Source organism: Sorex araneus, chromosome X (genome assembly GCF_027595985.1).
Source record: "Sorex araneus isolate mSorAra2 chromosome X, mSorAra2.pri, whole genome shotgun sequence".
NCBI classification, from domain to species: Eukaryota; Metazoa; Chordata; class Mammalia; order Eulipotyphla; family Soricidae; genus Sorex; species Sorex araneus.
This window is the reverse complement of record NC_073313.1, coordinates 37245669-37269198: the sequence shown is the minus strand read 5'-3', so window position 1 is coordinate 37269198 and position 23530 is coordinate 37245669. Positions and strand designations below refer to the sequence as shown.

Genomic DNA, 23530 nt, shown 5'->3' with positions numbered 1-23530 from the left:
GAGAAGTTTGTTGTATTTCAGCCAGGGATCATAAAGCCCTTCTATAAGAGGTCACTAACATGTTGTTAAAGATTGAGCCTTGTGTGCTTTTTATTTATGTATCTGTGAAAAAGTGTATGTTTTCCCTCTAAGATTGGTTGCCTCCATCTTTGAACACTATCAAATTTGGTGCCATAATCTTGGAGGACGGATAGGGTGTGTTGTTTAAAGTGGCATTTGCAGCCGTGCAGTCCAGGAATAGATTCACTCATGGGTGATGCTCTGGGAAAGGTGTTTGTTTTGCATGCAATTGATCCAGATTCAATGTCCGTCATCCCATACAGTCCCTGAGCATAGATATAGGAGTGAATTTTATGCACCACCAGGAGTGGTCCAAAAAAAAAGTACCAAAAATATAAACATAAGGCATGAGGATGACTACATGGTCTCTCAATACCAGAGACAAGCACTGATCACTAGCTGTGCTATGGAGTAATATCTAAAGGAATACTCTTTTGTTTGATTAATTACTGTCATAATGATAAATGTTTTTGGTATTTCTTTTGTTTGTTTGTTTGTGGCCTGGCAATGCTCAGGGGTTACTCCTGGATCCACACTCAGAAATCACTCCTGATGGTGCTTGGAGGACCATATGGGATGCCAGGAATCGAACCCAGGTCAGCAGTGTGCAAGGCAAACGCCCTCCCCACTGTGCTATCTCCCCTTGCATGATAAAATGGTTTTGAAATTACACTTCTACACACAATTAGGTATGATAGAAAGTATACTGACTACTCAGAAAGCAAAGTTTACTTATCACTTTGAAGCATTTGTGCTTTGACCTGACTTGTTATGTCTTTAGTAATTAAAGATACAAACAGAAACTTTTTTCAGTCTAATAAATTCAAAATTCTTATAATTATATAACTTTCTTATATGCTGTGTTACCACTTCAATTAACAGAATGCTAATCTACATCCAATAATGTTTCTTAGCCAATCAGTTTTTATGTGCCCACCCTAATCAAGTGTTAAGATCACAAATGAATTTGGAACAGAATAACCTGAGGAACTTTACTTAGTTGGGCCAGAAGGAAGAACTTTCAAATAGTACTTTAATAATAAGTTAAGGAACTTGGAGTAATTTTTAAGCAAAGAGATTCAGCAGAAGTGATTTATGAGGTGAGTAATACAATAGCATTCACATTTAGGAATAAAATTGACAATTTGAAGAAACAAATGGTTTATACATAATGCAATTTGAAATTGGTAATTGTTCAAGATGAGATTTTAAAAATCTCGAGTGCAATAGCAGCAAGCAGTGGCAATGAAGAACTTACGATTGGAATATGCTGGGTGATGGCTTTAAATGCACGTGTTCTAAACTCAAATCTACCTTCGACCCATTGTTCATCCACAACACCTTCAATCAGATAGAAACGTACATCATACTTTGATTTTAACAAAATTTTACATGGGTAGCGTCCAGATTCGAGAGGAAGAAATCGTAAAGGAACTGCAATAGATGCATCTGGTTCTAGAAAAATAAATTAAAAACAGTTTAATTATTTGGCATAAATCGGAAAATTTTCTCTCTCTCTCTCTCTCTTGTTTGGAAAACCAGTCTTGAATACTATTCTATTTTATCATACTGTCTAGAAGAAACCAGGTTATACAAGATATTATTAAGGTGATACACTAACCTAAATGTCCAGGACATAGCACAAGAGCTTACTTACCAATATTACACAGTTGTAGGAAGGTCTGCTCCACGAGATACTCAAGGATACAGTAAAAAATACCACTATTTAATAGCTGTGCCAATAGGAGTATCTCTTTGTTGAAGGGACTCACTTACTGGGACCAAGAGGCAGGGAAAGAAAAGTGGCTAAAATCAGATACATGGAATAATTGTCTCACACATTTTTATGGTACTTGGACTCACTGAGATCAAAATAATATGGGATCTGACTAGCAGATGGAATTTTGTTTCCATGTCCGGCTGTATTCTAGGGATACTCTAGGCTCTGTGTTAAGGGATCACTCCTGGTGGGCCTCAGGGATATGTGATGTCAGGGACTGAACCCATGTCAGCTGCATGCAAGGTAAGTGCTTTATCATTGTACCATTGTTCAGGCACCATATATGGCATTTTTTTTTCATGGTAGCACGGTAGCAGAGAGTCTCTTGCCCGCGCACCTGGCTGTCTTCCCCGGGGCCCCTCAGAGGGGATGGGCTCCAGCTTCCCTCCCCACCCCGAGCAGAGCTCCCAGAGGCCGAAGACCACCAGAACCTAGCTACAGTCATGCTGGAGGCCCCTCTCCACACGTTCAGACAGGGCCTCATGCATGAAGGTACCGGCAGAGGAACCCATGTGTGTGTAATCCCATCAACAGCCAACATCCAGAGAGAGACTTAAAAGCAAGCTCTCTTTAGCCTTCTTCTCCCTCTGGGAGAAACTGGCAGTCTTCTGAGAGTTTCCTGCCCACATGGGACAGCCTTGAAAGCTTCCCATGGTGTATTCATATGCAAAATCCAGTAACAAGCTGGATCGCATTCCCCTGACCCTGAAGAGCCCCCAGTGCAACATCGTTAGGAGGCCGAGTCGAGATAGGCTTCTAAGATCTCAGGGAAAGGACGAAATGAGATGTTACTGAGCCCACCCAAGAAATCGGTGATTAACGGGATTTCGTGATCGTGATCGTGATCGTGAGCACGGTAGCACTGTCATCCCACTGTTCATCGATTTTTGCTTGAGCGGGCACCAGTAACGTCTCCACTGTGAGACTTGTTACTTTTTTTGGTGTATCAAATACACCATAGGTAGCTTGCTAGGCTCTGCTGTGAGGGCGGGATACTCTCAGTAGCTTGCCGGGCTCTCTGAGAGGGACGAAGAAATTGAACCCGGGTCGGCCGCTTGCAAGACAAATGCCCTCCCTGCTGTGCTATCGCTCCAGTCCAATTAAGGGAAAGAATAATATTCATGTTCAATTAACACTTCCATACCACGGTGCTATAACATTTACCTAATATGATTTTTTTTATGGTAGGCAGTTTATTTATGCTGTTTTTACTTCCCGTTGCTTTGAAGATTGCCATTTTGTAATTCTCCATGAAATGAGAAAATAATTATAAAAATTTCTCAGGCCTGGGAGAAGGAAGGTAAAAATGGAGGTGGGGGAAGGGTGGACACCGATGAGAAGCAACAGGGCCAGGTCAGTGGATTCAAGTACAAAGGTGGTATCAGAGAATTACAGAGCCAAATATCAAAACTATAGAGTCAGTAACACTGAAATCAAGAGACCCAAACTTTAACAGCTAAACTTAGAAAGGTGCATGTGTATGGGAGGAACTTGAGGATATTGGTGGAGGAAAATTGACACTGGTAATGGGGCTGCAATAGTATATGAATAAAACAACTATGAATAACTGAAAATAATTAAGTATTAATAAATTTTTTAAAAAGTCCTAGCCCTAGGCCATTCAGTCCTCAGCATCACATATGGTCCCCAAAGTACCACCAGAAGTGATCTGAGAACAGCCAATTCTGGCCTCAAAACCAAAGGAATAGAGACTTTCAGACCTAAGGTAAGATATAGTACAAGATTATAATGCAAATATCACTGTGAATGGACAAATATTTAAGGATTCAATTAATGATAAAAATATTTAGAAGGTTAATTCTATGCCAAGAAAATGAGTCACTTCTACAAGAACATTAACTGTTCTAAATAATTTTTAAAACAAATTTAGTGTTTGTATAACGGGAGACTAACACCCAAGTATAGTAGAGATAAGGGCCAGGAGGATCGCTTCATGGCTTGGAAGCCGGCCTCACATGCTGGGAGTAAAGGCAGCTGAGATAGAGAAGGGACCACCAAGTAAATGATGTTTGGAAGGCCCGTTCAGAATGGGAGATGTGTGCTGAAAATAGACTATGGACTGAATATGATGGCCAATTAGTACCCATATTACAAACCATAACACCCTAAAGGAGAGAAAGAGTAAAAGGGAATGTGCTTGCCACAAAGGCAGGGAGGACTAAGGGGGTGGCGGGAGGGATACTGGGAATATTGTTGTAGAGAATGGGCACTGGTAGAGAGATGGGTACTCTGTCATTGTATGAATGAAATGTAATCACGAAAGTTTATAAATCTGTAACTGTATCTCATGATGATTTATTCATCATCATGAATCATCATCATCTCGTTGATCATCAAATTTCTTGAGTGGTCTAAGTAACGTCTCCATTCATCCTAGCCCTGAGATTTTAGAAACCTTTCTTTACTTGTCCTTCCCAACGATGCTGCATTGGAGGCTCTTTCAGGTCAGGGGAATGAGACCCAGCATTGTTACTGGTTTTGGCATATGAATACACCATGGGGAGTTTGCAAGGCTCTCCCACGTGGGCAGGAAACTCTTGGTAGCTTGTCAGGTTCCCCCAGAATGAGAACTAGGCTATAACATGTCTCGTGGCCTCGAAGCAGCCAAGAGATCCACTGCATCACACTCTTCTGGGAGCTTGGTTTTAAGTCTCTGGATGTTTGCCATTGGTGGGAGTACACGGTACTGGGGGCAGTCCCTAGGAGTCTCTTGCCCTTGATCCTGGCTGTCTTCCCCGGGGCCTCTCAGAGGGGGTGGGCTCCAGCTTCCCTTCCTGCCCCAAGAAGAGCTACCAAGTCCAAAGACCTCCAGAGCCTTAGCCACAGCCATGCTCAAGGCCCCTCTCCACACATTCGGACGAGCCTCACACATAAAGGTACCAGCAGAGGAACCCAGGTGTGTGGACCTGGGGCTGAGACCTCCAAGCCTGCTCAGATTGGTACTGGGCCTCTTCAGCCCAGATTTCGCATTCTCCAGTAGCTAGATGGTCACACCCAGGAACTGCCCCTGGCACCGTGATGATTTATTTAAAAAAATTAAAAAACAAATTTATGGTTTGCATGTATGTTCTACATTCTATGTAATGTGTTATATAAGATAATATATATGAATTAGATAGCATATGTATGTTTCATATGCTTTCTGTCATATGTGTCACATATAATGCTATATGCTGACAATTAATTTTGTATGAGATCTACATTATATCTAACCGAAATTCAAGATTCTCAGCTGGTCTAACAAAACAGGGGCTGACAGAATGTTGTTATTTTTATTCTGTACTATTCCAATACAAATCTAATTTTAGAATACACTTTTTCCTGTCATAAAAGACTCCAGGCACATTTTATCATCAGTTGTTCATTGATTACTTTAATTCTGAAAGAAATATTTGAGTCATGGCAACATCATTAGAACAAATCAGGGAAGATAATTTTTGATCAAAATTTGTTGCATTCTTAGAAGGAATAAAGAAACCTCATTTCTCTCTTGCATGAATAGACTGAAATTAATATTGAGATTAGGTTATTTAAATAAAATTATACTACTCCGAATGAACTTTAAATAATTTGAACAGTAATTATTATTTTCATCAAAGAATAGCTAGCCATTTAATCACAAATAATAATCAAAATGTATAAGCTTAAGTAAAAGGGTTTGCCAAAAGCTTTCTGTTACATGCGTTTCCTTTACCCTAAAAATATTCATTTCCTATTGATGCTGATGAGTCTGAAAGTGAAAGCCAAGGGCATTCTTTAGTATACATTTTCCAACTCATGAAACGTTCATGAGCTCAGACCCTAAGGAATGCAGAGTGCCAGCCCTTCTGCCACAGAAGTCCAAAAATAAATCTATGACAACAGAGAAATTCATGGAAATAACGGTTTTGTTTTTGAAGATATATTAATAAAAAAACATGCATAGGCCAGGAAGATAGCACAGTGGTCAAGGGCACATGCTGGGTATTGAACAGGACCAGACACTGAAACTCAGCAACACACGCCCTCCCACCCCACCCCCACCAATAACCATGGGGTATAGTTCTGGAGGTCTCTAAATACTGCTAGAGTAATGCTGGTGGTCCCCAGCGAGACACAGGGCCTGAAGAGCTATGCATCCTTAGGCCCTAGCATTGAACCATCAAATATAGTTTGTCGAGTATCACCACGGGTTGCCTTTGGATCCCCTAAGTACTGTTTAGCAAGCCATCCCCCTCCCCCAACCCCCGGCAAAAAAAAAAAAAATCAAAACAAAAAAAAAAAACAAATAGCACTTGCTTTTTCTTTAAAATTTCAATTCAATTGACTCGTGTCAGAAACATACACAGCAGTATCATATGACTAGAAGAAGCTATTTCTGAATTAAACAGTTCTTTATTTCTCCTAAATGTGAAATCCTAAAGGCAAAAACAATTGTGATTTTTTAGAATTTCAAAAAGTTTACTGTATTCCTTGTGCCACCATCCCATCATTTCCTTTTAGGAGCACATTTTCTCATAATCCTTTCCAATTTTCACACTGTAGGAGATCCTTTACAAACCCTGCCATGTCTCTTTGGCATTCTTGGAGATGGATCAGGGCCTAGAAATCATCCCCAGTAATTCTCTGCCTGGCAATGTTGGAGGGTTCACTGCAAGGCCAGTGATGTGATGCCCCTTGGACCTAGTACTGCTAAAGGTGGCTAGATCCACACCAGGCATTGCTCAGGGGCCACCAGAGCAATAAGTGGGGCTAGAGAGTCACGTGGTACTAGAGCTTGTGCTCCTGACCTTTGAATTACCTCCCAACCCCTTTTTAGCAATAGTTTTCTGAAAAACTATGATTTTTCTCCATACAGGCTTTCTCTAATCACACAAAGGTGCTTACCTCTCACAGATATCTGATGCCTACAGTTGTAGCCTTCAGAAAACAATGCCAAAACTGATGGAAATTATTTATTTCTTCGCACTTTAGTTGCAATAACTACTAGGTGGATTCTATACCAACTCCTGCATATCGCTATAACAACTGAGCCCAAATTGCTTGTAGAAAATGCTCTCCAATACTTCCTGAATCTGTTTCTCTTTATTGTCTATAGCGCTCATATTCCTATCTAGGGCCTATGGCTCCTGGTAGCACTTCTCAAATTACCTGCTCTTAACACTTGAACTCAGAATCTGCTGCAGGAGACACCCAACACCATTTATATCTTGAAACCCAGAAAAGTTTCTTGTCCTAGACCATCTATTCTAGGATCTTTCTCTAAATTTTCTCTGGCACCATCACCTTGCATGTGCAAGGCAATGTCTGCTTGGCCCAGTGAGGCTTCCTAGCCTTCCAAATTCCAAGTTTATGGGAGGCCATCACTGATATTACAAACTGTTTTGATCTCCATTTCCAGTGCTTACATGGGATTCTTCCCCGCTCTTCTTAGATTTTAAAGGTAAATAAGAGAAGCCATTAAAAAGAATATGTGAACCAAGATTTGACATATATCCACCTTGTGTACACAGGTGACCCTACAGAACATGATAAGAGTTGAAATAAGGAAGAGGAACCAGCAGACAAATGGCCAGATGCTAGCTCTTGTGTTTCAAATATCTGAGCAAAACTGCTATAAGTTCAAGAAACCTGAATTTTAACTTCCAGGTGGGTAGAAAGTTTTCTTTGCTAAGGCACAGTCCTAGGATGTACTTTATTTTTAACTGTATTAGTTTCACTAATGGCCTTTGAATTTTGGATATATAGTACATGACTACCATTTGTACCTTTGACCTGAGGATCACAAAGATATGGAACAATCTAGACACACTGTGTCTGAACAATACCCCAGCTGTAATTAGAGTGTATAAAAGAAATTACCTTGGAGTTGATCTGGTTAAAATATGATGAGAAGCTAGAAACTCTCTGTGACTTCCAAACTTTATCAAGAAAACAAAGTACTTAAAAAGATAACTAAATATCTAGTAGAAAATAATTTGACTTGTCTCAGGTTTGTTTCTGACTTCATATTTTATGATTTTTTATCAAGGCGCATCAAAATATGGATAAAACATAATAATTAGTAAATTAGTCTTAATTTTCTTTAGTTAATTTTAAGTATATTATCATTAAACAATAATCAGAAGTTTTAGTTTATTAAATATTAAAAGCATGATTGTATTTATAATAGGAATTCATTTATATAACCTGTAATATTTATTTGTTGCATGTTCATATATGAATATTTTCAGAGATTTTTTCCTATTAGTTGATCCCACATTTATTTACTATTTGAAAAGTTTAGCATAAATATTATTTTATTATACTAGTGGGAAAAAGAAAATCATATGTTAGCTGGGATGGTCACCATTTTAGTTATTTTATTGTGTCTTATTAAGCATATAAGCATCTGCCTCACAAATATGCCAGTAAAGTGACAGATTTATTATATACTAATGATTGCTCATTACTTCTTATTTAAAACAAGAAACATAAAATGTGGCCAGAGGCTTCCTACAAAAAAAAAGAAAAGGAAAACAGCAACTACAAGTTTTAAAGTGTGCTCGATTTACTTCGCAAAGAAAAGTTCTTTATTAGTTTAAGTGCAGTTTACTGTTCTCCACTCAGAAAATTATGAAACAGCCTAGTCAATGTCATTATAAAATTCAATAAAATAACAATAACTTTCATAATAAAAGGCTGTGTGAGTTATTTAAATGTTAAAATACTGATTAAAATCCTTTAATAGGTTGTACTATGTTTGCTTTGGCATCACCATGAAGGACTAAAGAAGTATATACTATTAAGGGAGGAAATGAAAAAGTTATGGGAGGAAATTGGGCACAGAAAAGGTGAGTGTACAGTTCTTCCCTGTCAGCCTGGACACTGAGATAGTCTCCCAGCCCAGTCCATCTAGTCTAACCCTTTGCAACTGCAAATCCAAGAGAATCCAGGCCAGCTGCAGCGAAGGTCCATAGGACCCAGATTCTTAAAAGGTATTTGATCTCCTTCTTTGTATTTCAACACGGCACATATGGTTCCTGCTCAGATGATGATCTCAGAGTAACAAAAAAAATCAGCATTTCTCTTCAGCCAGGATATAAAAAAATCATCATACACTCATCAGAGACAAAAGTTCTGTTGCTTTGCAAATGACACTATGATATCAATTTTCTCCTATTGACTATCATAATGTCAATAGACCCGAGTTTGCAATGGCAAGGGTAGGGGAAGGGGTATCGTGGACCATGGGGATTAAACTCAGAACAAGTTTTCTTCTTATCCATGCAGTGGTGATATTGCATTTAATGGAGAGCTAGGGGCAGATCGGAAAAAGGACAAAGAAATGAAGGAAGACGGAAGGAAAAGTGAAATGGGAAAAGAGAAAAAAAATAAAGAAAAAAAGAAATAGGAAACAAGCAAGAAAAAATGCTGTCTGAAGAATATTATGCATGATGAAGGCATGTGACCTTTGATCTATACCCAGCTTCAAATGGCTGAGAGCACAGGACTTCTCTCCCCAAGAGGTTTATTCAGATTTTGAAAGTAGAATAAACTGGTGGGGCTGGAGTAATAGCACAGCGGGTAGGGCGTTTGCCTTGCACGCGGCTGACTTGGGTTCGATTCCCGGCATCCCATATGGCCCCCTGAGCACTGCCAGGGGTAATTCCTGAGTGCAGAGCCAGGAATAACTCCTGTGCATTGCCGGGTGTGACCCAAAAAGCAAAAAAAAAAAAAGAAGAATAAACTGGTATGCAGCTCCCTGTCAAATTTGTCCATCCTTCCTAAGAAGGATGGCCCTAAAGCAGGCCTTCTTAAACTCTTTCCATTCATGATTCCTTTCACAGAAAAACAAAACAGGAGCAAACACTTCCAGAAACACATCTGATTCACCTGTAAATTTGGAATCTTTTTGAACCCTGTAGTGTTGCCATTTTGGGGGGGAGGGGCTCACTTTCTGCCCCTTCCACACAAGCCCAATTCAGTTACACAACTCCATATGGGGTTGCCACCAAATCTTAAGAAGCTAAGCCCTAAAGCACAGGAAAAAGGCCATAGACATAAAAATACTGTGAGAAGTAAATATTAAGAATGGCCAATCCGGGGCTGGAGCGATAGCACAGCAGGTAGGGTGTTTGCCTTGCACGTGGCTGATCTGGGTTCAATTCCAGCATCCCATATGGTTCCCCAGCACCACCAGGAGTAATTCCTAAGTGTAGAGCCAGGAGTAACCCCTGTGCATCGCTGGTTGTAACCCAAAAAGCTTAAAAAAAAAGTGGCCAATCTGTTCCAGCATAGCCACACTAGACTTTAAATAGGTTATCAAAAAAGCGTTATCTTATGAATTTTACTTGTCAAGATGACTAGGGCCTTACTAATGTTCTAATTTAGTAGTTACTTAGAGGTATAATAAAATTGCCCACTCTAACTGTGAATAACTTCCTGTTGCAGGCAGGAGAGATAAGGGACCTCTTAACGTGAATCAGGAAGACACTGGATCCCAAACCAGGCGAAAGCCATGAAGCCTTTCAGATACACGGCCGATTTCAAGCACCAAGAAAACTTCTGAGATGCAGAATTCCAGACCGAGAGTTTGGGTGGACCCCAGGAGGAGAGCAAAGGTTAAAATGAAGGTCATGCTAAGAATATGAAAGAAAACCAACAGTTCTTAGCTCTCTCCCTTGACAACATTCTAGCAGCAGAATTTTGGCGGATGTTTGAGAAAACTTTCCAAAAGCTAACTTTACAAAGATGTGCATTTTCCCTTATGAGGTCCCTGTGTAAGATGTGTACTCTTCTTCTTTTACTTGAAGGTGCTCATTCTCATCTTGGGGACTAGCCAGCAGCTCTGACTGGGATGTATACTTGATGTATACTGGAGAAGCCCACATTGGCTCTTAAGCCCGTATTCTTCTTTCTCTTGTCTCATATTTCCCAAACAAACTGATTTTACTTCACTATTCATCTCCTTCCTGAGATTCTTCTCTGCGAAGAGAGGCAATGAACCTATGAAGGAAAAAACCTCTTTGGGAGAGATTAGGACTGATATTCCTTTTCCTCCAAAGACCAATTCCTCACTCCAGCCTGAGCCCACTGCTCTGAGAATTTGGGTGGTGGGGATTAGCACCCAAACAGTGAAAATCAAGAGGGTCTCCGGTGCAGTTTGATAACTGCTGGATTGTGCTGGTGAGACACAAATTCTATGCTGCCACATCAGTACTCTTGGCAGACTCTGTGAATCCTAACCCTCCTAGGCACTTCTAAAAATGACAAAAGTAGATAAAGAGGAAATCAATACCCTGTCTTCTCAGGCTGTTATTTTTCAACCCACTTCACATAACTCACCTGCAACAGTTACTCCTACTATATCTGTCAATTTCTGCTTTACGTATTTTCAGATTATGTGGTGAGATGGAAATAAGTTTGGAGATTTCCACTACGTTGAAATATTTTTAAAAAATTAATATATCTGTTTGTTGTTCACTTCCAATTGTGAAAATATTGATTTCATATTGGAAGTTCTTTGCATTTAGCAATTGATATATCTGTGTTGAACATCTCATCTTATTCCTTTCTTTAGCACATCCTTTCTTTAGAATTCTATTTGCGAGATCTGATGGACTCATCCAGTTTATTTCCTTTAATACCTTGATAGTATTGTGTTACTTATTTGGTTTGGGGGACCACACACAGCAGTGCACAAGTCTTACTCTGGGCCCTATGCTCAGGGATTACTCAGGGTGGGCTCACAGGACCATATGTGGTGCCAAGGATAGAACTTGGATCCGTGCTGTGCAAGGCAAGTGCCTTATGGTACTCAAGGCCTTATGCCTCCACAGTTTAAGAAAAATATTCCTCCATTTTTTCCTCCTAGCTGGAGTCGTTTTTAGCTAGGGATTTTGCTTTATCATGAGGGATACAAAAAGCCAAGAGTTAATAGAGCACACGAGCAAGATGTAAAATAAGACAGTGACCACTTTGGAAATTATTTCATATATTTTTGAATATATTTTTGATACATAATATGTGTCAGGTGCTAAGAAGTGAGAAGGCAGTTTCCCAGGTATTTTTGATACATTCCTGAGAAATGGCAGATGATGAGACTAAATTCTTTCCTCTTCCTACCTAAATTATGTGTTCTTTGAGCACAAACCTGTGTAGGTTATTAAGTATGTTTCCCTATCAGGCCACATCAGCTCAGTAATTACTGGGAATTTCTCATAGGATTTATGCAAATAGAGGGCTGTTATCTATCGATTTCATTACTATTAAAGTTCTGATTTTCTGCGTGCATTCATGCATCAATTAATAGAAAATGAGGAAAGAATCTATCATGGATATCGAGTTTGCCAGTATTTTAACTCAGAAGTTGTCTTTCTCATATCAATTTTTCAAGAAGATAAAACTTCCAAAAGAAAAGTACTGAAATTAGACTTCCCTTTCCAATTAACCCCTCCGTGGGGAGGGAAGCAGGGCATTGCTGATAGTAAATTAACTTTGTTTTGCATTTTCAATTCTGAATATAATAAACTTTCTCTATTGTCTTGGAATAAAAATAAAATCTGTTTGAAATAGATTTTTTGGTTGTTTTTTTTTTTAAGTTCTTGCAGACCGATTTACTAACTGTGAAAATTAGTCCGAGGGAGCTGCTAGCAAGCCAACATGCAGCGTGTACTTCAGCCAACACTTAAACTAGGACAAAAGGCTTATGCAATTTTTGATTAAATGCTTCTCAAACATATTACTGCATAACATATGTTCACTATTGAATTCCTAATAGAAAGAATAAGACTGATGAAAAGTTCACTTATCTTTTTAAACTTGCACGCTCACTATCCATGGATATGGAAAAAAGAAGGCAAAGTGAACTATTTATCAACTGAGAATATATTTATATTAAAATATAAGTATAAAGATGCATAGTCAAAGGTATTACAACTATGCTGAGTTAGTTATAGAACCGATGTGTGAGAGAAGCTAGATGAGAAAGGTGATTTAGTTGGATGCAATTCTATAATCAGGCAATTGTCCCAGAGAAGAGATAAACTGGGTGATATTACCTCCAGAGGTCAATTTTCAGAATCAAGAAAGACCCAGGATCCCCAGTTTAGGGGCAAGCTGTTCGGGATGTGGGATGAAACATGTCAGAAAGAGGATAAAGGAAATAAAAGTGGACATTGCCTATATTGAAAAGAGGCTGATAATGTAACCCAGAGAATTCTTGAAAACATCAATGAATACAACTCAGCTACACGGGAAACATTTTGTTGTGCTTTGCTGAGATGGTCTTGGTTATACCACCTCTAGCAGCCTTAAGCATCTGTCCCATCTCCATGCCAGAGGATGACCCATAATTTGCTTCAGAACTGAAGTACTCAGTCCCTTAGTGCTGCTGTACAGACAGATCCATCCACTCCATGCCTCGAGTTTCTGGCTCCTCTTGTCAGGTAGAGAACCTGGCAAGCCTTGGGGCCAGGATGTCAATGGAAATTCTAGGAGCACAGAGGGCTGAGAGATAGTACAGAGGTAAGGCGTTTGCCTGGTATGTGACTAATACTGCTTCTATCTGGGAACTGTATATGGTACCATTTATACTGCCAAGGTTCATTCCAAAATACAGAGAAAGGAATATCCCTATGCACCACTAGGTGTAGCCTCAAGTCTCCCAACCCTCAATACTGATAAAGCTAGGACTATTTCCTTCCCATGGCGTCAACTATGGCAAATAGCACTGGAGGCATGATGTAAAATGTGCAGATAAAAGTCTTTATCTTCATCATTCAAGTTGACTCTTCAACTAACTCCCATTTCAAACAACTTTGCAAAAATTCAACAGCTGAATGACTCATTCTATTAAATCACTTGTATCACTTGTCATCCTGTTGATCTTTGATTTGCTCAAGTGGGTGCCAGTAATGTCTCCATTTGCCCCTGACCTGTGCTACTGTAGCCCAATGGTATCTGCTCACTCCAGGAACAGTAAGAGCCTCAAACCATTCATTCAGGATTTTGATGAAGAAGTCTGACCATCTTGTAGGTGGGGGGCCACTCGGTCTTTTGACATCCCATGAAATTCAGTCAGTAACAGCTCTAGTCCAGCAGTCATCTCTGAATTGCATATTACGTGTCTGGCTTATCTGATTTTTGACACCTTGGCAAACAAGACAGCGTCCCTGATTCTTGATCATTGATGGAGGTCGGAACTCCGGATACCTTCTCTCACTTGAGTGAAACATGATACTCCAGCATAGCTCTTTTGATTCCTCTTTGGGATACCCTAATAGCGTTCTCATCCTGTTTTTGTAGGGCCCAGGTCTCTGAGGCATATGTTAGTGCAGGAAGAATGGTGGAGTCGAAAAGATGTGCTTGGAAGTGGATGTTCTTTGTCCTCTTATCCACTTCCTCGACACTCTTGAAGACTTTCCACGCTGCTCTCTTCCTCCTGTGTAGTTCTGGCGCCAAGTTGTTCCTCATGTTGAGTTCTCAACTCAGGTACACATAGCTGCTGCATTCAGAGATGTTAGTTCTGTTGAGAGCAAATGGAACATCAGGGACTAGTTTGTTTTTCATGAACATTATTTTGCTGAGATTCAGCTGCAGTTCGACCTTTTCACACTTGAGGTGAAAGTTGGCCAACATTTGTGCTGCTTGGCTAATGTTTGGTGTTATGAGAACGATGTCATCAGCGAAGCAGAGGTGGTGTAGTTGCCAACTTTCTATCTTCACTCCTACTGCTTCCCATTCCAGTCATCACATGATGTTCTCGAGGGTGGCACTGAAGAGTTTCAGTGAAATGGTATTGCCCTGCTGAACCCCTCTCACTGTGTCAATGATCACTTCCTTGTAGAATGGTGAGATCCTGCTGATGAATCTGTAATACAGCTCGAGGAGAATCTTGATGTACTGAGTTTGAACACCCTGTTTGGCTATGGCTTCGATGATCATTTCAGTCACAACAGAATCAAAGGCCTTCTTTAGATCAATGAATGTTAGACAAAGCGGCATATTGAACTCTCTTGAAACCGCAATGAGCTTGGTCACCATGTAGATATGGTCCATCATGCAGAATCCTTTTTGAAACCCGGCTTCCTCGCATGGATGTCCTTTGTCTAGTGTTCTGCCAATCTAATTCAGGATGACTTGAGTGAATAACTTGTAGACGATGGACAATAGGCACATTGGGCAATAGTTGCTGATTTCATGGATGTCTCCCTTTTTGTACAACAGAACGGTCCTGCTGATTTTCCATTGGGATGGAAACTTGCATTCAGACAGGTAGTGTGTGAAGAGTCGAGCCAGTGTATTGGCAAGTACTGGCAACAAATTTTTCAGGTGTTCGGGTCTGACCTTGTCTGGACCTGGTGCTGTACGTGTCTTTACTGATGAAATGGCATGTCGGGTTTCGGAAGGGAGGATGTTGGGAACGACATACCCATCCTGCAGAATTTGGTATGTGGGCAGGTGGACGTGACTGTCAAAGAGATCCGAGTAAAAGTCATGAATAATCATCTCCATTGCCCTTCTGGAAGATGTGATAGATTCATCAGGATCTATCCATAGGATCCATCCATAGATCTATCAGGAGGGCAGTGCTCTTGGTCTTGTAGTTGGCGAAGGACAGGTGAGCATTGCAAATACTTTTCCTGGCTTTTGCTGCATCGGCCAACACTGCTGCTCTTCTATCTTTGAGTTATTCCTTTATCCCTTCTCTGCACAGCTTGCTAGCTCGGACACTAGCTTGTTTTATTAAATCATGGGGGTAAATCGTGGATACTGAAGCACCAGCTCATGTATCATTCATTGTTTTGCTTCCCATTCCTCCTTCCCTATTTCTCTTCATTTCTCACTCCAGGGCTCTGAATTTGCATCTCCCAAGTCACTCAGCAGTATATAATTCTTCCCTCAGGTTTCATTTTCTAGAAAATTCTAATGAAGTTGATGGGGAAAAAATCTAAATACATAGCACAGCATAAAAGAAAAGGCAATAGGCAAAGATTCAGTCAACTTACAGGCTTACTGATAAGGCTTGATGCTACCTTCAGTGTGGCCTCCTGAAGAGACTTAACACTTCCTGGGTCCGATTTTCTTCATGTTGAACATGGTGATATACAATGGTATTACTGCACTGTGCACCAGTGCTTCCCCAACTCTAAAGTATAGCGTAACTATGAGAGTAACCTGGATGAAAACGTTTGCAATGCAGGATCCTATATCTCCTATAACCTGGTAATGATTCAGTAGGTCTAGGGTCAGTCCTGCATTTTGTCTTCGGTACAGAAGTGCCACAGATGTATAGCTGGAATTGATGATCACTGGTAATGCAGAAAGAAAACAGGCTTTGTGCTCTGCATTTCTCAAATCAATTTTCTCCCTGTTAGAAGTCCAGGGAAAAATGACAGAGGACAGAGTGGTAATTCACTGACTCAGTACCTAGCATGTGTGCAGGGACATCCGTTACAAGGACATCACCAGCAGTCAAGAAGTGCCATCTTTCTTTGCCTTTAAAATTTGTTTTACTTAATACTGGCTTCATTATTGAAGACCCTCTCTACTACCTCTGGGTTATATCCTAGCAGTTTAGGTAATTTAGTTTAGGAAAACAAACAAACAAACAAACATCAATTTTCCAACGTTCCAGTGAAAATTCAAAGTTTCACTCTCCCTGAATCAACTAAGGTGAACTTCAGTTCTGAAACAATTTCTAGAACCAGGTAAAAGGGCTGAAGGCAAACATCTATTGGTATAAACTATCTATCAAGGGTTCTTAGGGTCTAATTTCTGTCACTTCCACCCACTAATATATCTGAACTTCCTAGGGCAAGAATTTAGACTGATTTGATTATTATTTAAATCCCTTGAAAATCAACCTGAAAAGAGAATGAAAGGAATGAAATTATGGCAAATCCTGTCCTCTGGATTGTAGAAATAAAATGATAATGCCCAGGAAGGAGAAGTAGGGAGAGGTAAATGAGGATGTGATGAGGATGTGGACTGGTCATAATATAAGGGCAGTGGTCAAGGATCATGGACATTTTGGTAGTTTATAGTGACCATGAGTCAACACTATTAAAAGCGTGTGATCCTAACTTTAGTAATTAAAAAAAAAGTTTTCTAAGGATGAGGAAAGGAAGACAACTTTGGGTGACTGGTGGAAGGATATTGACAGGTGTGGTGGGTTTGACGGGTTAAGACTGAGAGCTGGAAACTTGTTTAAAGCCTAGATATGAAAATAAATAAATGAAGTCCAAAAGAATAAACCCTTTTTACTCGTCAATAAAATAAAATTTCTAACAAAAATTATTTTTAAAAGGAAAATGTATGAAGAAATGCAAAAGTACATATGTAACAACAAAACTATAAAATTTTAGGACATATATTTAAATATTAGAAATTAAATAGAACACAAATTAGATATATATTTAGATAAATATATATTATTTAAATCACTTCATCAGCTTAACCAAGGAAGTAAAAAACCTTTACAAAGAAAACTACATAACGCTACTCCATGAAATCAAAGAGGACATGAGGAAATGGAAACATATACCCTGCTCGTGGATAGGGAGAATCAATGTTGTCAAAATGGCAATACTCCCTAAAGCATTATACAGATTCAATGCGATCCCTATAAATATACCCATGACATTCTTCAAAGAAATGGATCAAGAAATCCTAAAATTCATATGGAATAACAAACGTCCAAGGATAGCTAAAACAATTCTTGGGAAAAAGATGATGGGAGGCATCACCATCCCCAACCTCAAACTTTACTACAAAGCAGTAACAATTAAAACAGCATGGTACTGGAACAAAGGCAGAGCCGTAGACCAATGGAACAGGGTGGAATATCCCTACACACAACCCCAAATGTATGACCATCTAATCTTTGATAAGGGAGCAAGAGATGTGAAGTGGAGCAAGGAAAGCCTCTTTAACAAATGGTGCTGGCACAACTGGACAACCACATGCAAAAAAATGGGTTTAGACCTTGACCTGACACCATGCACAAAAGTCAGATCAAAATGGATTAAAGACCTCAACATTAGACCACAAACCATAAGGTACATTGAAGACAAGGTCGGCGAAACCCTCCACGATATTGAAGATAAAGGTATCTTCAAAGGTGACACGGAACTAAGCAATCTAGTAAAAACAGAGATCAACAAATGGGACTACATTAAACTAAAAAGCTTCTGCATCGCAAGAGATACAGTGACCAGAATACAAAGACTATCCACAGAATGGGAAAGGATATTTACACAATACCCATCAGATAAGGGGTTGATATCAATGGTATATAAAGCTCTGGTTGAGCTCTACAAGAAGAAAACATCCAACCCCATCAAAAAATGGGGCAAAGAAATGAACAGAAACTTTACCAAGGAAGAAATACGAATGGCCAAAAGGCACATGAAAAAGTGCTCTACATCACTAATCATCAGAGAGATGCAGATCAAAACAACCATGAGATACCACCTCACACCACAGAGACTAGCACACATCCAAAAGAACAAAAGCAACCGCTGTTGGAGAGGATGTGGGGAGAAAGGGACCCTTCTTCACTGCTGGTGGGAATGCCGACTGGTTCAGCCCTTCTGGAAAACAATTTGGACGACTCTCAAAAAATTAGATATTGAATTCCCATTTGACCCAGCAATACCACTGCTGGGAATATATCCCAGAGAGGCAAAAAAGTACAATCGAAACAACATCTGCACATGTATGTTCATCGCAGCACTGTTTACAATAGCCAGAATCTGGAAAAAACCCGAATGCCCCAGAACGGATGACTGGTTGAGGAAACTTTGGTACATCTATACAATGGAATACTATGCAGCTGTTAGAAAAAAGGAGGTCAAGAATTTTGTAGTTAAGTGGATGGGCATGAAAAGTTTCATACTGAGTGAAATGAGTCAGAAAGAGAGAGACAGACATAGAAAGATTGCACTCATCTATGGTATATAGAATAACAGAGTGGGAGACTAACACCCAAGAACTGTAGAAATAAGTACCAGGAGGTTGACTCCATGGCTTCGAGGCTGGCCTCACGTTCCGGGGAAAGGTCAACTCAGAGAAGCGATCACCAACTACATTGTAGTCGAAGGCCATGTGGGGGAAGGGAGTTGCGGGCTGAATGAGGGCTAGAGACTGAGCACAGCGGCCACTCAACACCTTTATTGCAAACCACAACAGCTAATTAGAGAGAGAAAACAGAAGGGAATGCCTTGTCACAGTGGCAGGGTGGGGTGGGGGGGAGATGGGATTGGGGAGGGTGGGAGGGACACTGGGTTTACGGGTGGTGGAGAATGGGCACTGGTGAAGGGATGGGTTCCCGAACTTTGTATGAGGGAAGTATAAGCACAAAAGTGTATAAATCTGTAACTGTACCCTCACGGTGATTCTCTAATTAAAAAAAAAAAAAATAACCATTATTTAGAGGTTTGAAATATATCATATTTTGTCTTGGGAATGCTTTTATTTTGCCAGCAGGTTTACATTTTCATGAAAAGATTCTGATTTATTTTTCAAGTTAATTATTGACATTATAATTGTGTTAGAATCTGTTTTTATTAAAGTAAAAAAAAATAAATCACTTCATAAATTAAATATTAGATACCAAGTTAAGAAAAGAAAACCCTGACGCAGAAGTTCTCCCAGGCCCCATATTATCTTAAGATTTGTCAGAACCACACAATTATAACTCAAATAAATTAGTTAATTTTTATATATTTTAATGTATTGCTAATTTCAAAAATAACAATGTTGACTACAAGTGTAAAATCTTTTTTCCTGAGAAACACGAAGATTATTGATTGGAAATAAAATGAGAATAAAAATATTATGTTTCTTTAAAGGAATTTAAACAGATGGGAGAAACTCAATATTCCAATCAGGCTATATCCCTGCACTAAAAGAAAAAAAAATGAATGAACATTCTCAACAGCTCAAACATTTGAGTCAGCTTGAACTGAGGTCAAATCAGAGCACATGACTCAATTTTCTGGCTCCGTCAAGGAATCTGTGAGCAATGACATAAGTCAGCCATATGAGTCAAAGATAGTAATACTCTGATGGATAGTCCTGAGATTAGCACACCAGCATCACGGGGTGATTAGGAAAGGGGAGAAGATAATTCAGTTACTGCCCATTAACTGTTTTTTCAACAGTGAGGCATATCAATGACTTGAATTAGCAAAAGTAGTCAGCCAAAATATATCACACATGATATAATTCCTTTTACATAAATTTTCCAGAACAGGAAAATTTCTAAATACATAAAGCAGATTAATGATTGCTTAGGGTTGGAGAGGTGGATGATGGGAGGATTAATATCACCTAGTTTTTTTTGAAATGATTTAGATATTTTTAAATTGACCATGCTAATGGTTACCCACATCCTTAAGTAATCTAAAAGCCATTTAAATGAGAGAATTTCATGGTATGTGGCTGATATCTTAATAAAGACTACACAGATAAAATAGGAAAGCAAATGGAATAATAATAATATCTTGAGTAAAATTATATGTGAATATCCTTTCATTTTCATTTGATCTAAATTCATATGTAAGTATGGTATTTTAGCTGGACTATAATAGAAACTGTTACATATATAACTAAATACAATTAAAGAAAAATGAAAGAGATATATGTTCATTGCTTTTTCTCATTTCTCGGTGTCCGACAATATGTATTTACTGTCATACATGTTAGAGAAAGAAGAAATTGTGTCAACTAAAAACACTGAAAACTAAAGTGATAACCTCTAAGAGTAAAGAGTCTTAAACTCTGTGTGGGTGATCAGTGAATCTTTTTGTTGGTGTGCTCCTGCACACATTTTTCGTGGTTAGCACAAAACATACAGGACTGTCTCCATCGGGGAGGTGATTTTGATAAGTTCTGGACTGACTAGAAGATTCTGCTCAGCTACACCTATTGAAGATCCATATAACTCTTCCTGTCTATAAATTTCAACATCCTCAGAACCTTAAGTAGATGAGGTTTTAAGTCATATATATATGGTCAGGTAAAAGTCTGGCTTTTATGAGGCCTGTGGCTTTTACAATTCAGGGGGCCTTCCTCAGAAGAATATAAAATTATAAATGTGAAACGAAGTACAGGGACTAAGAAGGGGGGCTGAAAAAGTGAAGGATAATATAAACTTTTTTATTCCATGAGTGTCACAGTAAATCTGCCACTGTAAAGCACCAAATGTTTCAGTAATATTTCATTCTCAGATTTAATAATTCTAGTACCAAGATGTGAAATGCTTTAAGAGAGTTAAGATTAGAATATGAATAAAAGTCAACATTTATTAGGTATACCATACAGAATTTAAATTTTTAATGTATGTTATCTCATTAAGTCTGCACCTTATTCAGAAAGATAGATGTGATTATTTTTTCCATTTTTGAAATGCTAATGAAGACCTGAATAATGACAATGGAAGTAAAGGAGGAAAGGACATAAATTACAGAAAATTTAGAACTACAAGATGCATTGGTGGTATGGGCTCAAAATAGATATGCTATACACAGGGTGCTCAAATTTCTAGTATGAAAGACAGGTTCGTATGTGTTTTCCACATATAATTATGTAGATTATATGATGGAGACAAATAAATGGAGAAAATAGTGTACTAATTTTGAATTTTAAGGACATATGTATATGTGCATTCACAGATATATAGATATATTTGTACATAACTATATGAATGTCTATTCTGCCTCTAAATATATTAAACATAAAAGAAGGGGAAGACTAGAGAAAAATGTTGGGGACGTTAATGGTAGTTGAACCTCTGGGAATATAAAAAAAATCCATTAGGATACATATAACAAGTATTAGCCCCAGTAGGGGGGCCAGGGCGATAGTACAGTGGGTAGGGTATTTGCCTTGCACGTGGCCAAACTGTGTTCGATCCCTGGCATTTCATATGGTCTCCCGAGCATTGCTAGGAGTAATTCCTGAGTGCAGAACCAGGAGTAATCCCTGAGCATCGCTGGGTGTGACCCAAAAAGAAAAAATATCCCCAGTAGGTCACAGTGAGTCATGGTGTTCACCCCAGTGATGGAGCTGACAGGAGAATGGAAAAGGAGACCAAGAAAAAAGTATATTTTCAAAGAAATGGAGAGAAACTGCAGGGGACAAGGAATAAAGCCTCATCTCAATGATCTAGAATTCTGACTCAGTGTTTAGTCATGCAGGTAAAGAGCAATCGAAACCTTGTAAGTTTTAAACTGAAACTAAAAAGGATCTGTTGGATTTGGTCATTCAAAAGATATTGACTATTTTCACTACAGTAGTGGAACAAAAACTACTTTTAAAATTAGTCATGTAAGAATGGAAATAGCAAATGCAAAACCCTCTACTGAGAAGTATGCCTGCCAAGGGTAAATGTATTAATCACTTCAGGGCTTGTTTGTTTAAGTTACACAATGTCACTTTCAGAGAAAATACATACTGTGATAAACAAGAGCAAAGAACCACAGTTCAGATTGTTGGGGATAGGTAAGGGAGACACCTAGCACAGGTGCTGAGCAGATTCCGAATCTTTGGAGACTGGGAGAAAGTAGTGAGGAGTACAGAGGTTCACATGAGTGTGTGTCCATGCCTCTCTGACATGACAGGGAAGAGAGCCATTTCACAAGTGGAGGCTGAAGTTTACAAAAAGACTGGAGTTGGGGCTGGAGCGATAGCACAGCGGATAGGGCTTTTGCCTTGCATATGGCCGACACGGGTCAATTCCCAGCATCCTATATGGTCTCCTGAGTCCTCTGAGCACTGCCAGGCATAATTCCTGAGCAGAAAGTCAGGAGTAACCCCTGAGCATCGCTGGGTGTGACCCAAAAAGCAAAAAAAAAAAAAAAAAGACTGGAGTCTGTAGAATATCAAGATAACACAAGACACTAGACAGAACTAAACAACGACAAATCCTTGGCACTGGAATACAAAACCAATTACTAAATAGTGAAGGCAGGGCAAAGAAAAGAATAGCAGACAAGGGGTGACCTAGAGATCGTAGCGTCTAGTCATTAACACTTTGGTGGTGCTGGAGTGATTTTGTATATGAATGTTATGATTTTAATACTATTTGAACTACCTAGACTATAATAAATCAAAATAATAAATTTTAAGAAAAGAAGTATAAAGCATGTTTGAGAAGACTAACAACAGTGTGGAAAGACTTAAGAGTCACTCAGCGTCCATGTACCTGCAACTAGAGGCATCAATGGTTAGATGGGTACCAAACTAGAAATAACCAGGGTGAAAATTGAATGAGTAAAAGTAAAACTGACAGTTACAGTGTTTTAAATATTGCCAGTGCTCACAAATATCAGGCATGCTCCAATTCACTACCATAAAGAAGACACGGGGGGTAGGGAGGGCAGTAAGAGTGATAATACAGTGGATAGGGTATTTGTCTTGCAAACAGCTGACCTGAGTTCCATATTTGGCATCCCATATGGCACCCTGAGCAACTCCAGGCGTAATCCTGAGGGCTGAGCCAGGAGTAACCCAAGCATCACTAGGTGTGACTCAAAAAAGCCAAAAAAAAAAAAAAGAAAAGTCTTGGGTCTCTGGGATCTATAAGGTAAGAATATATGTTACATTTGCACTAATCAGTCATACATGTACATCTTCCACCTCTATAGCTATGGGATTGACACATCTACTTGTGTGCATATTCACTCCCTTTATAGCTCCATT

General features: G+C 39.2%; 1 protein-coding gene across 1 annotated transcript in view; it reads right to left on the bottom strand.

The window, feature by feature from the left end:
- Nucleotides 1–23530, bottom strand: part of CFAP47 (cilia and flagella associated protein 47) — a 489064-nt gene that overhangs the window by 169543 nt on the left and 295991 nt on the right. Inside the window, exon 47 of the mRNA XM_055121064.1 lies at nt 1319–1515. Within this exon, the coding sequence (XP_054977039.1) occupies nt 1319–1515 (197 nt within the window). The remainder of the gene's footprint in view (nt 1–1318; nt 1516–23530) is intronic.